This window comes from Sceloporus occidentalis, unplaced genomic scaffold (genome assembly GCF_023333645.1).
Source record: "Sceloporus occidentalis isolate IW3139 unplaced genomic scaffold, rSceOcc1.0.p SCAF_14, whole genome shotgun sequence".
In the NCBI taxonomy this organism is placed as follows: domain Eukaryota; kingdom Metazoa; phylum Chordata; class Lepidosauria; order Squamata; family Phrynosomatidae; genus Sceloporus; species Sceloporus occidentalis.
The window spans coordinates 4,728,810-4,741,218 of record NW_028316994.1 but is presented as its reverse complement, the minus strand read 5'-3'; the positions used below and the strand labels follow the sequence as shown (position 1 = coordinate 4,741,218).

Below are 12,409 nucleotides of genomic sequence, written 5' to 3'. Positions count from 1 at the left end.
CCTTGTTTTAGCTGCCTTGGGCAGCCAAGCGATGGGACATATAGTTGGTAGGGCCCCATGGGTTATCGAGTCTGCTCAGTGCAGGAGTCCCAGCAGGTAGCTATCCAACCTCCTTTTGAAAATGTCCAGACAAAATAACTCCACCACTTTTCTAGGCAATTGCTTTTATTGCTGAACTTTTCCTGTGATCAATGTCCCATTGCCAAACTACTCTTACTTCTGTTCAATTGAAATCTGTCCTCCTTTAACTTAAAATCATTAGAGCTGGTTTTGTCCTTTGGGACAACAGAAAACAGGCCTTCTACTCTTCTCTAGGGCACTGCACTTGAAACCTTCCAGTTTGAAGCACATTGTTGATATCTCTTTAAGGACAGTTTTTCAACCAATCATGGATCTGTCACACACTTTCCATCTATTTCATATTTAATCATTTTGCTAATCAGAATATTGTGGGAGACCTTATCAGATGCTTTGCTGAAATCCAATTAAATGACATCCACAGCATTTCCATTCAACAATATATATATATATATATATATATGGTTAGTTTGGCAGGATTTGTTCATGAGAAACCCATCCTGAGTCCTACTAATCATTGTCATCAGCATACTTGCAGACAGACTCCTGTATAATATGTTCTAATATTTTTCTTGATATTGAAGTCAGCCTGATTGGCCTACAGTTTTCTGGATCAATTTTTTTTTTTGCCTTTTTTTGAATTGAGAGACAGTGTTTGTTCTTTTCCATTTCTCTGGCACCTCACTCATTCACCAAGGTTTCTGAAGAATGATAGCAGGTGCATCCCATTTTGGGAGAAAGGTGGGATATAACGCCAATAAATAAACAAGTGGTTCTGCAAGTATGTCTGCAAGTTCCTTCAACATTTTTTTAATAATCTTTATTAAATTTTACAATAAAAAGTACAGAAATCAAGAAGATACTACTACAACATTTTGAGATGTATGGTAGTTCATCTTTCTCTTTCCTAACAGAAAGACAGGATGTAAATATTTTGTAAAATAATTATTATCTTTTCTTTTCCCTTTAGATCTTCCAGGCCAAGGCATCTCTTCCATCAAGTGGCCTATTCTACCCTCCAACCTTAATCACTGGTGTGCACACTACCTCTCGTTGTGTTAGGGCAGAGGTAAGAAGGAAATAAATCTAATCCCACAGAGAAGCCTGCCTTCTTGTGGTAGAAAAAAATACTATTGTATAGATGTTCCTTTGTAAAAACAAAGGAAGCTGTGTTTTGTTTATTTAAAAAATTCTAAAAAGACTAGACTGTACCTTTCTTTGGATCTACCAAATTCTTACACCCTATGAACAAACATTCAAATGTTTATAACTTTTGTTCTTGCTAAAGGCTAAGTAGAGCTGGTACTGGGTATGGAAGAGTGGAGAAGGTTTCTAGCCAGTCTATTAGAGAGCCGCAAAGTTTGTCTTCTCCTCAGATTTTAAGAACTAGAGACCAAAATCCAGTTCGTAATCTCAGCTAGAGCAGATCCAACAGATCAGTGGCAAATCCAACACATATGTAAATCTCATTGATTCAGCTAGTCTACACTAGATGGGAGTAGCTGTTGGATTTAAGCCAAAAGATAGAAAGAAATAGCAGACCTAATTGTAATGAGTTCTTGTTTGGAAAAGTTTAAATTATACCCAGTCTGAAAGGTGCGCAAAATAAATCCTTACTAGGTTTTATTATCTGAAAAGTCACAAAGAAATAAGCACATGTGAGTGTAGTGAGGGATAGCTTTCTTGGGAGGGGTTCAATTTTAAATGACAGACAGTTCTTAAAATACAATTTCTTGCTAGATTCCAGATTTGGAATATGATCTGTGTAGGAGACTTACAGGTGATCATAGAAACACATTTTCTTTTTCTTTTCTTTTTCTCTCCCCCACTTCCTTCCTGTTCCCTCTGTCACTGAGTTAAATACATTAAATGAGTTTAATGTATTGTATTCCAGATCTTTGGACCAGTGCTGGTATCACTGACTTTCCGGACAGCAAAGGAAGCAGTGGCTTTGGGGAACAACACCCCCTATGGGATGGTTGCCAGTGTGTGGACAGAGACCCTTCCCTTAGCTCTGGAAGTTGCCCGCAGGTAGTATATTCATCCCAGAACAAACCTCTTTTTCAGAGTTTGGAAAATTTACCTGTTTGTATTACAGGTCCTAGAATACCCAGATTCTGGGCATTGATATCTGGGATAGTTGCCTTGCATCTCATATTGGGAGAAAGGTGGGGAATATAAGTAAGTAAATAAATAAATAACCCTAAAAAGTAACTTGTTCAAGCTAAACTAGGGATAATTTTCTGTTCCCTCTTGTTTGGTCAGTTTTTCCATTAGGCTTGTCTCAGGCAGCAGGGACAACCTTTTAACCATTCCTTCTGTGCCATTCCCTTCTCTTATGACAATATTGTACTGCACCGTTATAATACTATTATTCCACATTAATTGATACAGCTGCCTCCCGTGAAATTCTGGGATTTGTAGTTTAATGAGGTCTAAGATGTCTCTCTGGCTGAGCATTCTAAATGCCCCTTTCAAAATTACAAATCCCTGGATTCCACTGGAGGCAGCTGTAGCAGTTAAAGTAGAATAATAGTGTAATGTGATATTCTGCTTAGAGGAGAGAGCAGTGTATGCCACATAGCTTGGAGTAATCTGCTGCACTCTGGTGGAGTAAAGACACCTATGCTTTAGCTGCCAGTCTGGTTGGCCTCTGGAAAGGCATAGAGAAGAATGTCATCTTGCCCTTTGGTTTGGACTGTAAAATTTCCTGAGCTAGCTCTACTATCCAAAAGAACAAAAATATCTAATTGCTTGAGTCATGCCACTGCTGATGCTTCATGCCTGACTTCCCCTCCCATCCCACCCCTCTCCAATTCTTTTCTTTTAGTTTGCAAGTTGGAACTGTATGGATCAATGGCCACAATATGTTAGATGCTGCATCTGCCTTTGGGGGATACAAGGAAAGTGGCTTCAGTCGGGATGGAGGTAAAGAGGTTAGTGGACAGCAGACTCGTTCCTGAGACTGATAGGCCTGTAATCTGATCTTGGTTAGCCAGGATGGGAGGGATACTTAGAAAAGCATATCTTTTTGACATCATAATGTTGATCCTTTCAGATGTGCTGGTACATCATTCACATAATTTAAACAATTACTACATTTTGTGTGCCTGGCACCTATGTTTTGTTTGCCACATTATGGGTAGCATCCTCTTAGTGACATATACAAGTATGTCAACTTTATGACAGCATATGTCCATGACATTGAGGTTGATATTCATTTCCCTTGCGTCAACCAAAACCGCTGCTGAGACTTACTATACAGTTTCTGTACACATACCCCACAGCCACTCTGTGCTTGGTAGAAAGTGGTGGGTGGATCAGAGAAGCATTTGGTTACATCCCCTTAGCAAGATGCAAAATGATTGCATCATCTGCTGAGACCTCTGGAGGACCCCAGCAAACCTCAAGGATGATGGTATTTCTGACTCCACTGTCCATGAAATGGCCATGGAGGAGATGAAACAACTTTACAGTAAGTCCAAAAGGCAACGAATGGTCAGCTGTAGCATAGTTCTGCATGTAAAACTACTATGCTACACTGAGGCATACAAGATGCTAGCCCAAGAGAGCCAGCATAGTATAGTGTGTTGGACTGGAGCATGAGAGGCCCTGGTTCTAGTCCCTACTAAGGAATAAAAAACGTTGGGTGACATTGGACCAACCCCTTTCACTGAGCATGGCCTACATCACTGTGATGTTGTGAGTATAGATAAGGAAGTAACAGAGAAGAAAGTATGCCACCTTGAACTCACTTGAAGAGAGACAGGATAAGAAAATAACTAAGAAATAAACTACTGCAACCTTTAAACAGTAGTTGCTTCTTAACCTACCTCACAGGATTATTGTGAGAACCAGCAGAATCTGGAGTGTTACTTTTAAAAAGTATTTGATTGTTGTTATAGTTTCAAGACCCACAAAAGTAGTTACTACTTGTTACAGTTATATATCCTTGAGAATATCCTGATCTACCTCACAGGATTGTCATGAAAATAAAACAGGGAAGCAGAGAACCATCTATGCCATCTTGAGCTCTTTGGGGGGAAGGTAGGATATAACTACTGTATAACTAAAATAAAATTTTAAAAAACTCACCTGCTGATTTGCAAAATTGCCTTTTTCCTTCACACCCTCCCCAGGGCCTGTATGAATATGTGAGACCAAATTGGGAGAACCAACCACCACCCTGTACCTTGGACCTGAACTATAAAACCTTAGCTACCTCACAGGAGTCTGAGCTTCCTCTAGTCATGACAGAAAACAAAGTCTCATACTTGATCACCTCTGGACCAGAAAGAAGCATCCCAAGGTAAGAGCAAACCACTGGAATGAGAGGAACCAACCCTCCATGGGACTAGAGGTAATCCTTTTCAGACCCAATGGCTGCAGTGTCTCTGGGCTTCCCTTACCAGTCTCCTATCTTGTGTGATCAAGGCCAGAGAAGATGTTCATATCTGACAGAAATGCTGGTAAATCGTCCCTGGATCGTTCAGGAAGTGTACTTGTCGGTAAGCCTGGCATTCTTCCTCATAATGGAATCTTCTAGCGTCCCTCTAGCATCAGTGAATCCTTCCAGAAGAGGGGATTTTCTCTTAACACAAAGTTTCCGTTAAGATGAAATCCCCTCTCCTGGAACGATTCATTGACGCTAGAGAGACGCTAAAGGGAGCTGACAATTCCATGACAATGAGGAAGCACTCCAGGCTTACAGGATCCAGGGATGATTTATCAGTGATTCTGCCAGGTATGAAAATCTTCAGAGTCTCAAGTCTCTTTCTCACTACCCAGTTATAGTTCTTTGAGCCCACTGTATCTGCAGTGACTGTATCCTATGGGATTTGAAGTGTGGTGGGACACTGGCGCTCTCTGGCATAGAATTACAAATATCTCATGAAACTCCAAACCCCAGGACTCCATAGGATATTGCCATGGCAATTAAAACAGAATAATAGTGCTATAATTGGAGCCCTGCTGGTGTAGTAGTTAAATGCCTGCACTGTGGCCACTCACTCACAAACTACAAGGTTGTGACTTTAATCCCAACCATGGGCTCGGGGTCAACTCAACCTGGCATCCTTCTGAGGTTTATTTATTTATTTAGGTATTTATATCCCGCCCTTCAACCCTAATGGCTCTCAGGTTGCTAAAACGAGTACCCAGCTTGTTGAGGGCAATTAGCTTACACATTATAAACCACTTAGGGAGTGCTTAAGTGCACTGATAAGTAGTATAGAAATGTACCTGCTATTGCTATTGCTATGATTGCGAATGTGGAACTGACCTGAGGTGGCAAATTCAACATTTTACTCACTCCACAGCTGGGGCATAGCTGGGCAGTAAATGCTAACAATCCCTTAGGTTGAAGTGGAGGAAGAGAGATCTGCACCCATGTCCCTGGGAACATTTCTTTCTCAACAGCATTACAGTACAAGGAATGTATGTCTGAGAGTGTGAGAAGCTAGCAGTGAGATTGGGCCCATATCACTGAAAGTCATAACCTAGTGTTTGCTCCAGTTGCACCATTGGCAATCTAACATTGACTTTCCTAAAACAAGATCAGTAATAAGCTTTATGTGGAGAAGTTCTCCATTCCTAGCTTTGGTGAAGTTACACAGAGGTACAACAGAGGTATTTCCCATAATTCACCAGAAGCTCTCTCTATCTTCTTTTCTTCACTGCTAGCATCACTGCTAAAACTGGTGGCTCCATCCCTATGTTTTTTCCTCCCATCCATCCCACCTCTTGTGCTGTAGGTAGAGCTAAGGCAGTGGCGTCACTATGGAGGTATGGCCTGCACTAGGTGACACCCCAGAAGTGGGGTGACACCTAATCAGGCCCTCCCCTCACCTTGATGTTGCTTTATCATTCTATTCATGTGGAGAACAATGTGGCAGCACTGAGGGAGGCTGAGTGTACTCCCCACCTCCATGCCATCACATCATTCTACTCATGAGAAGAATGATGCGGCAGCACAAAGGGAGGCCAAGTGCGCTGCCCTGGAAGCTCCCCCCACACACACACACACCAAAAGCCCTGTCCCAGAAGCCCTGCCCCCCGAACTGGATGACACCAGGGGTGGGGACACCACTAGGCTAAAGGAACAATGTCATTTTGCTGTTTTAATTTATTAGTTATGTTTCTATGCTGTCTTTCTTCCAGTGAACTCAAGATAGTGTAGCAGGCTCTATTCTTTCCCACTTCATCATCACAACAATCCTATGAAGCTAGGTCAAGCAGAGACAGATATAAGTCAGTGTGCTTCTTAGTGAAGTGAGCATTTGAACCAGCTTTAGCCCAATACTCTAGCCACTACACCACAGTGTTTCTTCAGTTTCATGAACAAAGTCTTCTCAGTGTAAGCTAAGCACTCTTGGCCTTCAGAGCTGTCTTTCTGTTTTGTGTAGAGCAATTGTTCGGTGCTGTTCAGCACAAGCAGAGATAAAATGCTAGAGGTATTCATCTTATTTTTTTCCCCTTCTTTGTGGTGACAGTGTGGACCGAACCTACAAGTTGTACTATGGAGGCACTCAGAAGAGACCAGATTCCATGAGTTCCCGGCCTGTCCTTGATCACGCCGGCAAAATTGTGGCATATGTGGCAGACGGCAGCTTCAAAGATATCCGAAATGCTGTGGAAGCAGCTCATAAGGCTGCTCCAGGGTGAGTCTAGGCTTGGGAGATCCAGTACTTGTGTGGGATTCTGTTGGGATGTTTTGTCACTAGGAGGGGAGAAAAAGAAAAGTCACTGATCTACAGCTCTCATCATTCCTCAGCCTGGCTATGCTGGGTAAGGCTGGTAGGAGATACCAGAATGTGTTCCCCACATTTGATGTGAGAGAAGAAGAATTGTACTGGTATCTTATTTAGGGTAGCCGTGTTGGCCATACAGCAAAGTACAGTAACATAAAAAAACCCATAAAACAGCAATACCTTTATTGGGCCAGCCAGAGTGCACAAAATACATGATGCAAGTGTTCTAAATTCCATTGGCTGCTTCATCAGGCAAAGGTGTTAAAAATCATACAGAAATGTATTGGGGGGATACTTGTTGTTAAGTGTTAGGAGCCCTGGTGGCGCAGTGGTTAAATGCCTGTACTGCAGCCATTCACTCAAAACCACAAGGTTGCAAGTTCAAGACCAGCAAACGGGCCCAAGCTCGACTCAGGCTTGCATCCTTCCGAGGTCGCTAAAATGAGTATCCAGACTGTTGGGGGCAAATTAGCTTACTTATTAATTAGCTTACTTGCTGTTCACCGCTATGATCTTTGGAATAGCGGTATATAAATAAAACAAATTATTATTATTATTATTATTATTATTATTATTCATTAGGTGTGGGTTATATATAAGATCGTGGAATTGGAGCAGGTCTTTCGGGCCACCTAGACTTGATCCTCAACTTAATACAGAAGACCTAGAGCTAAATGCTTCCAGAAGGTTTGAGCTGTGGAGGGGAGACACTGTCTCAGGTTCATAGACTTGTGTGAATTAACACTGGGGCTGTTAGAGGCCCCAGATATCATCCCTGTGTCGTTGCTCATCACCTCTCATACACAATAAGATAAAGAATGCAGTAATGAGAAGAAGATTCTTTCTAAACAAATTTGAGAAGCCAAGTTAGATAAACCTGAGGAAATTAGCTAGTACAAGAACCTCATACATCTTCATGTACCTCTTCATTGTATACAGGAACCTCTTAGTTCAGAAATCCATGCTTCAGTAATAAAAACACAGAAAATCTATATTGAGAAAACGATAGATGTTCTCAGTAGATGTTTGTTGACCAAACTAACCAGTAAGCATTAGAAAAGCATAGGTAAAGCCTATGCCCACTATGAGGTGGGCTTCCTTCTCATTTGTTACAAAAGCAAAACATTATTTTTCTTCCCCTTTCCCATGGGAGCCCCCTTGTTCTTTCACTCCAGACGTCCTCATAAGACTTAACACATTGCAGGCCAGCAAATAAGCAAGTAAATCTTTATCTATTTAGCCCAACATTCCAAACCATAGCAGGCAAGCTGAAAAAATCAGCTTCTAACAGCTATTTGGTTTCAATCAGAAATCTATAAAAAAGTTACTTAAACAGCAACAACCAGGCAGCTTACTGTGAGAGACAATGGAAAGACCTGGGACAGACTATGCTAGACAAGAACAAGGCTATATTTTGGGGAATTGACAAAGATCTGCCAACACAGAGTGAAATTTTATTCAGTCTCAATACAGCAGCCAGTCATGTTTGGTTTGCAGCCCACTTTTAACCAGCAATTTGAGAAATTTCATTCATCACTTCTCAGTAGTTTGCTCTCTCTCTTTGTGTGTGTGTGTATATGTCCATCCGTCCATCTATCAGTCACAGATTCCAAGGTATTTATCAGTTATCAATGTTAAGGAAGATCTTTATGGAATTAAGATTCCGATAGATACCGTCTGCCTTTCTGAATGTTACATACTGCTATAAGCAACAGGTTTCATAGTTGTAGAAATGGCTGTGTGGAGGATCCTGTGCATCATTTATTTTGCTGTTCACTGTATGCTCTCCCCAGAAAGTGTTTCCTGCCTGTTTTGTGTCTGAGTGTAGCAAGCAGGCAAAACACAATAAAGAAATCCAGCTACTTTCAGATAAACACAAACCTATGTCTTTTGCAGTGTCACTATTGGTGACACTTTTAGCAACTGCAGCTAAAAAATCAGAGGAGATGGCAATACAGTGTAAGGAAGACTCAGGGTATATACATTGTAGAAATAATGCAGTTTAACAACACTTTCATTGTCATGGCTCCATCCTACAGAATCCTGGGACTTGTTTTGTGACACACCAACATTCTTTGGCTGAGTTGTTGTAGAACTCCAAATCCCAGGATTCCACAGGATGGCACTACAGACTTAAAGTGGTGTCAAACTGCATTATTTCTACCTTATAGATATACCCACTGAGATCTGAAAAAACTAGTTTCTTGAGCAATACCAGCAAATGTTAAACATGAACACTTTTAAATGAAATAAGTACAGTCAGCCCTCCATATCCACAGATTTTTATTCATAGATTCAAACATCCATGGTTTGAAAATATTTTAAATATATATAGATTCCAAAAAGCAAACCTTGATTTTGCCATTTTATATATTGCCATTGTATATAATGGGACTTGAGTATCCATGGATTTTGATATCCACAGGGTGTCCTGGAACCAAACTTCAGCAGATACTAAGAGCCCAATGTAATGGGTATTTAATGTGTCTGTTATTGCTTCAGTTATGCCAGTGGACATGCCATTCTTACAAATGGCCAAGGTCATAGATAATTTATTACTATGAAGGTTTAAGGTGTGTTTTTGATGCAGATTAGAGTTTTATTAGAGTGTGTATTTATCTTTGCTTTTTGTATTTTAATTTGTGGTTCTTAGAACTGTACTTTGTCATTTTTGCAACAGCTTATGGCTAAATGCAATAAAATACATCACTCATCCTTCTGCAAGAATAATACAAGTTGACATTTTGCAGTCAGTGGCAATCCAAATCCAGTATATCTCTGTTTTTTTTTAAATATCTAATTAATGAAGTACTTTATAGAGTTCTTTGATACAAAAACATTGCTTTGATTGATTAATAACCTTTAACTACTGGGAGTACCTAAATACCTTGTTCAGTTTATAATAACTGATAAGTCTAAAGGTTGACAGATGACGACGACAAGCTGCCTGAAGAGGTATTGAAGGACAGAGTGGCACAGAGTCCTTTTTGTCATATGGTTTCTTAAATTAATGATCAGTAGGGGACGTTAGAGGCAAGCTAATCAACTGACATACTCCCTTATCCATCATTTAGCATGACTAATGTTTGACCAGGTGTCTATAACAAGCACTGCTTTCCAGATATCCTTTGAGCCCCTAGATCATGAAAGTTGGAAAGGAAAAGTTATCAGTATCATTGGCCATATTTCCCAGGATTACTTCCCTCCATATCATCCTGCCTTGTCTTATGATCTACGTCCTAGCCATTTTTTTTAATTTATTTTTTTGCAAAATATAGCCATGACTGATAGCTTGTTAGGAGGTTTTCAGAGCCATTTCTCCTCCTTCCTCACTTCCATCTGCCCATGTCCACCATGTCAAATGCAGCTGCCCTGTACTGAATGATCTTTGGTTTGTCTTGCCCAGTCTGGCATTCTCCAGATGTTGCTAGACTTCAGCTTCCATCCCATTTGGGTTTCTTTGCTCATTGCCACATTGCAGCTGTGCATCAGAATTAGAGATATAATTCTTCCCTAATGATGTTCTCAAAGAAAAGAGTCAATAATTCTAGCAGTTTTCTTTTGCAAGAAAGTCTTCAAAAACTGTTTGCAAATAATTTTCAAATGTTCTTCACATTTCAGGACTCACATGTGTGGTTTTTTTGTTTGTTTGTTTGTTTTTTGCACAGGAAACAATATTTTCTGTGCAGAAGATAATATTTCTGAATGTTATTTTGTGTACAGAAAATGCTGTTCCTTGTATAGAAAATCCTGTAGTTGGGATCTTCTTCTGTGCAAAATTCACACACGAGTTTTTCTCTCCAGGAAGTAGTTCTGAATTTTGCATAAAATAAATCCTGAACTGCAAAGATTCTCATCAGTCCGGGATTCTCCTTGTCAGGGTTTCCTAACACTTAAGGAACATGGTGTGTTTTTTAAAACATTTTTGAATATTATAAAATATTCTTTCCATCACTAATCTAAATACACTTCAGTCAGAAACTGAGCTTGCCACTATGATAACTGGCTTTGTTGCCTGGGGTTTATGGGATTTGTAGTCCAAAACATTTGGAATGCACCAGGTTGAGAAAGGTTGATCTGCACAGCTCTCCCAGCTCTGATAACAAAAATCTTTGTGGATTTTTATTTTTTTTTAATTTTTTTTAATAGGAGAAGATGGGGACATAACCTTGGGGAAGAGGGGTGTAAACTTTATAATTAGGGTAAGGAAATGTGGCCTTCTAAATGTTACTGGAGTTTAGTGCCCATCAGCTGTAGCCAACGTGGCCAGTGGTCAAGGATGGTGAAAACTATAGTCCACCAGACCCTGAAGGGCTATGTATTTCCCACCTCTGCTTTACATTGCATTTCTATGCATACCTAATCAGAGGTAATGATGCCCTCAGGTTTCAGTCACTCCACATTTTTGAGAGAGCCAGCCTAAGCCTCACTTGTTGAATTAATACGCAGATTGGAATAAAAGTTTCAAAATTGTATGATACCTTTGGAAGAAAAGTAGGAAAATATATGTCATGACAGGGATGTAGCCAGGATTTTAGGAAGGGGGGGTCCAGATTAAGTGCCACCATTATAATGGGTCTTGGGCGCGGCGGCGCAGCAGCACACACCATTCATTTTTCTAAAGGAAGGGGGGATCCAGACCCCAAGGATCCCCCCTTGGCTACGTCCCTGGTCATGATGAATGTTTTCGAAGGAAAGGCATACAAAACTGCATTTTGTGGACAAATGGTTTTCAAAACAATGCACATTTTTTTCAATTTTTTTCTAAATTGTAGGGATGGGACAGGATATGAATAGTTGGGTTGAGGTAGATGGAGATCTCCATTTCATATTTAGTATAAATTCAGTTCAGATTGATAGCTCGTGGGTTTTTTTCCAGAGTTCAGTAGACCTTACTTCAAATTAAATGAATACCTGTATTTACATAAAGCAATTGTTGTCTTTCCCAAGAAAGTACAGGGCCCAGCCTTTGTTGATAGGTTTTGAGGAGAGCGGGGGCGAGAAATAAAGATATGGGAATGGGGCTGGCGTTTGATCAGGAACAAAACAGCTCAAAGTCCAGCAGTGATCACACTGGCAAAGGCCTTACATTGGTCCAACTATTTGTGTATAAGGATAAGGTGGAGGAGACACTATGCAGGGGAGAAAAATGGAATGAATAAGATGATAAGGCTGGTAAATACACTTCCTTGTTTAAAAACAGCAGTACTAAGGTCAACCCCTTCAGACACTGATGGCGGCAAAATGGGAGCAAATACCATACCCTCCAATGTTTTGAGAAAACAGATAAGTTCTTGGGAGGCATACTTCACTGGAGAAAGGGGCCAAAAATGCCAACATATTTAGCTACAGATGTGTAAGTATTTATTTATAGGGAAATAAACACATAGCTAAATATGGTGGCATTTTGGGCCCCAGTCACCCATGAAGTACGCTCTAGAAGAGACACAGAGAGTGGCTGAGGATCCTAGACTGCACACTCTGAGTTGATACAAACATGTTGCCCATCCTGGGCCCAGTGATATCTTTAATGGTGACTTGGGTGATGGAATAGAGGACATGCTTATCAGATTTGCAGATGA

General features: G+C 40.5%; 1 protein-coding gene across 3 annotated transcripts in view; it reads left to right on the top strand.

Annotated features, from left to right (window-relative positions):
- ALDH16A1 (aldehyde dehydrogenase 16 family member A1) overlaps window positions 1–12,409 on the top strand; it is a 60,912-nt gene that overhangs the window by 23,517 nt on the left and 24,986 nt on the right. For all 3 annotated transcript variants that reach the window (XM_089480065.1, XM_089480067.1, XM_089480066.1), the window contains 5 exons: window positions 1,049–1,147; window positions 1,973–2,109; window positions 2,909–3,014; window positions 4,218–4,387; window positions 6,570–6,737. In XM_089480065.1, the coding sequence (XP_089336191.1) occupies window positions 1,049–1,147; window positions 1,973–2,109; window positions 2,909–3,014; window positions 4,218–4,387; window positions 6,570–6,737 (680 nt within the window). The remainder of the gene's footprint in view (window positions 1–1,048; window positions 1,148–1,972; window positions 2,110–2,908; window positions 3,015–4,217; window positions 4,388–6,569; window positions 6,738–12,409) is intronic.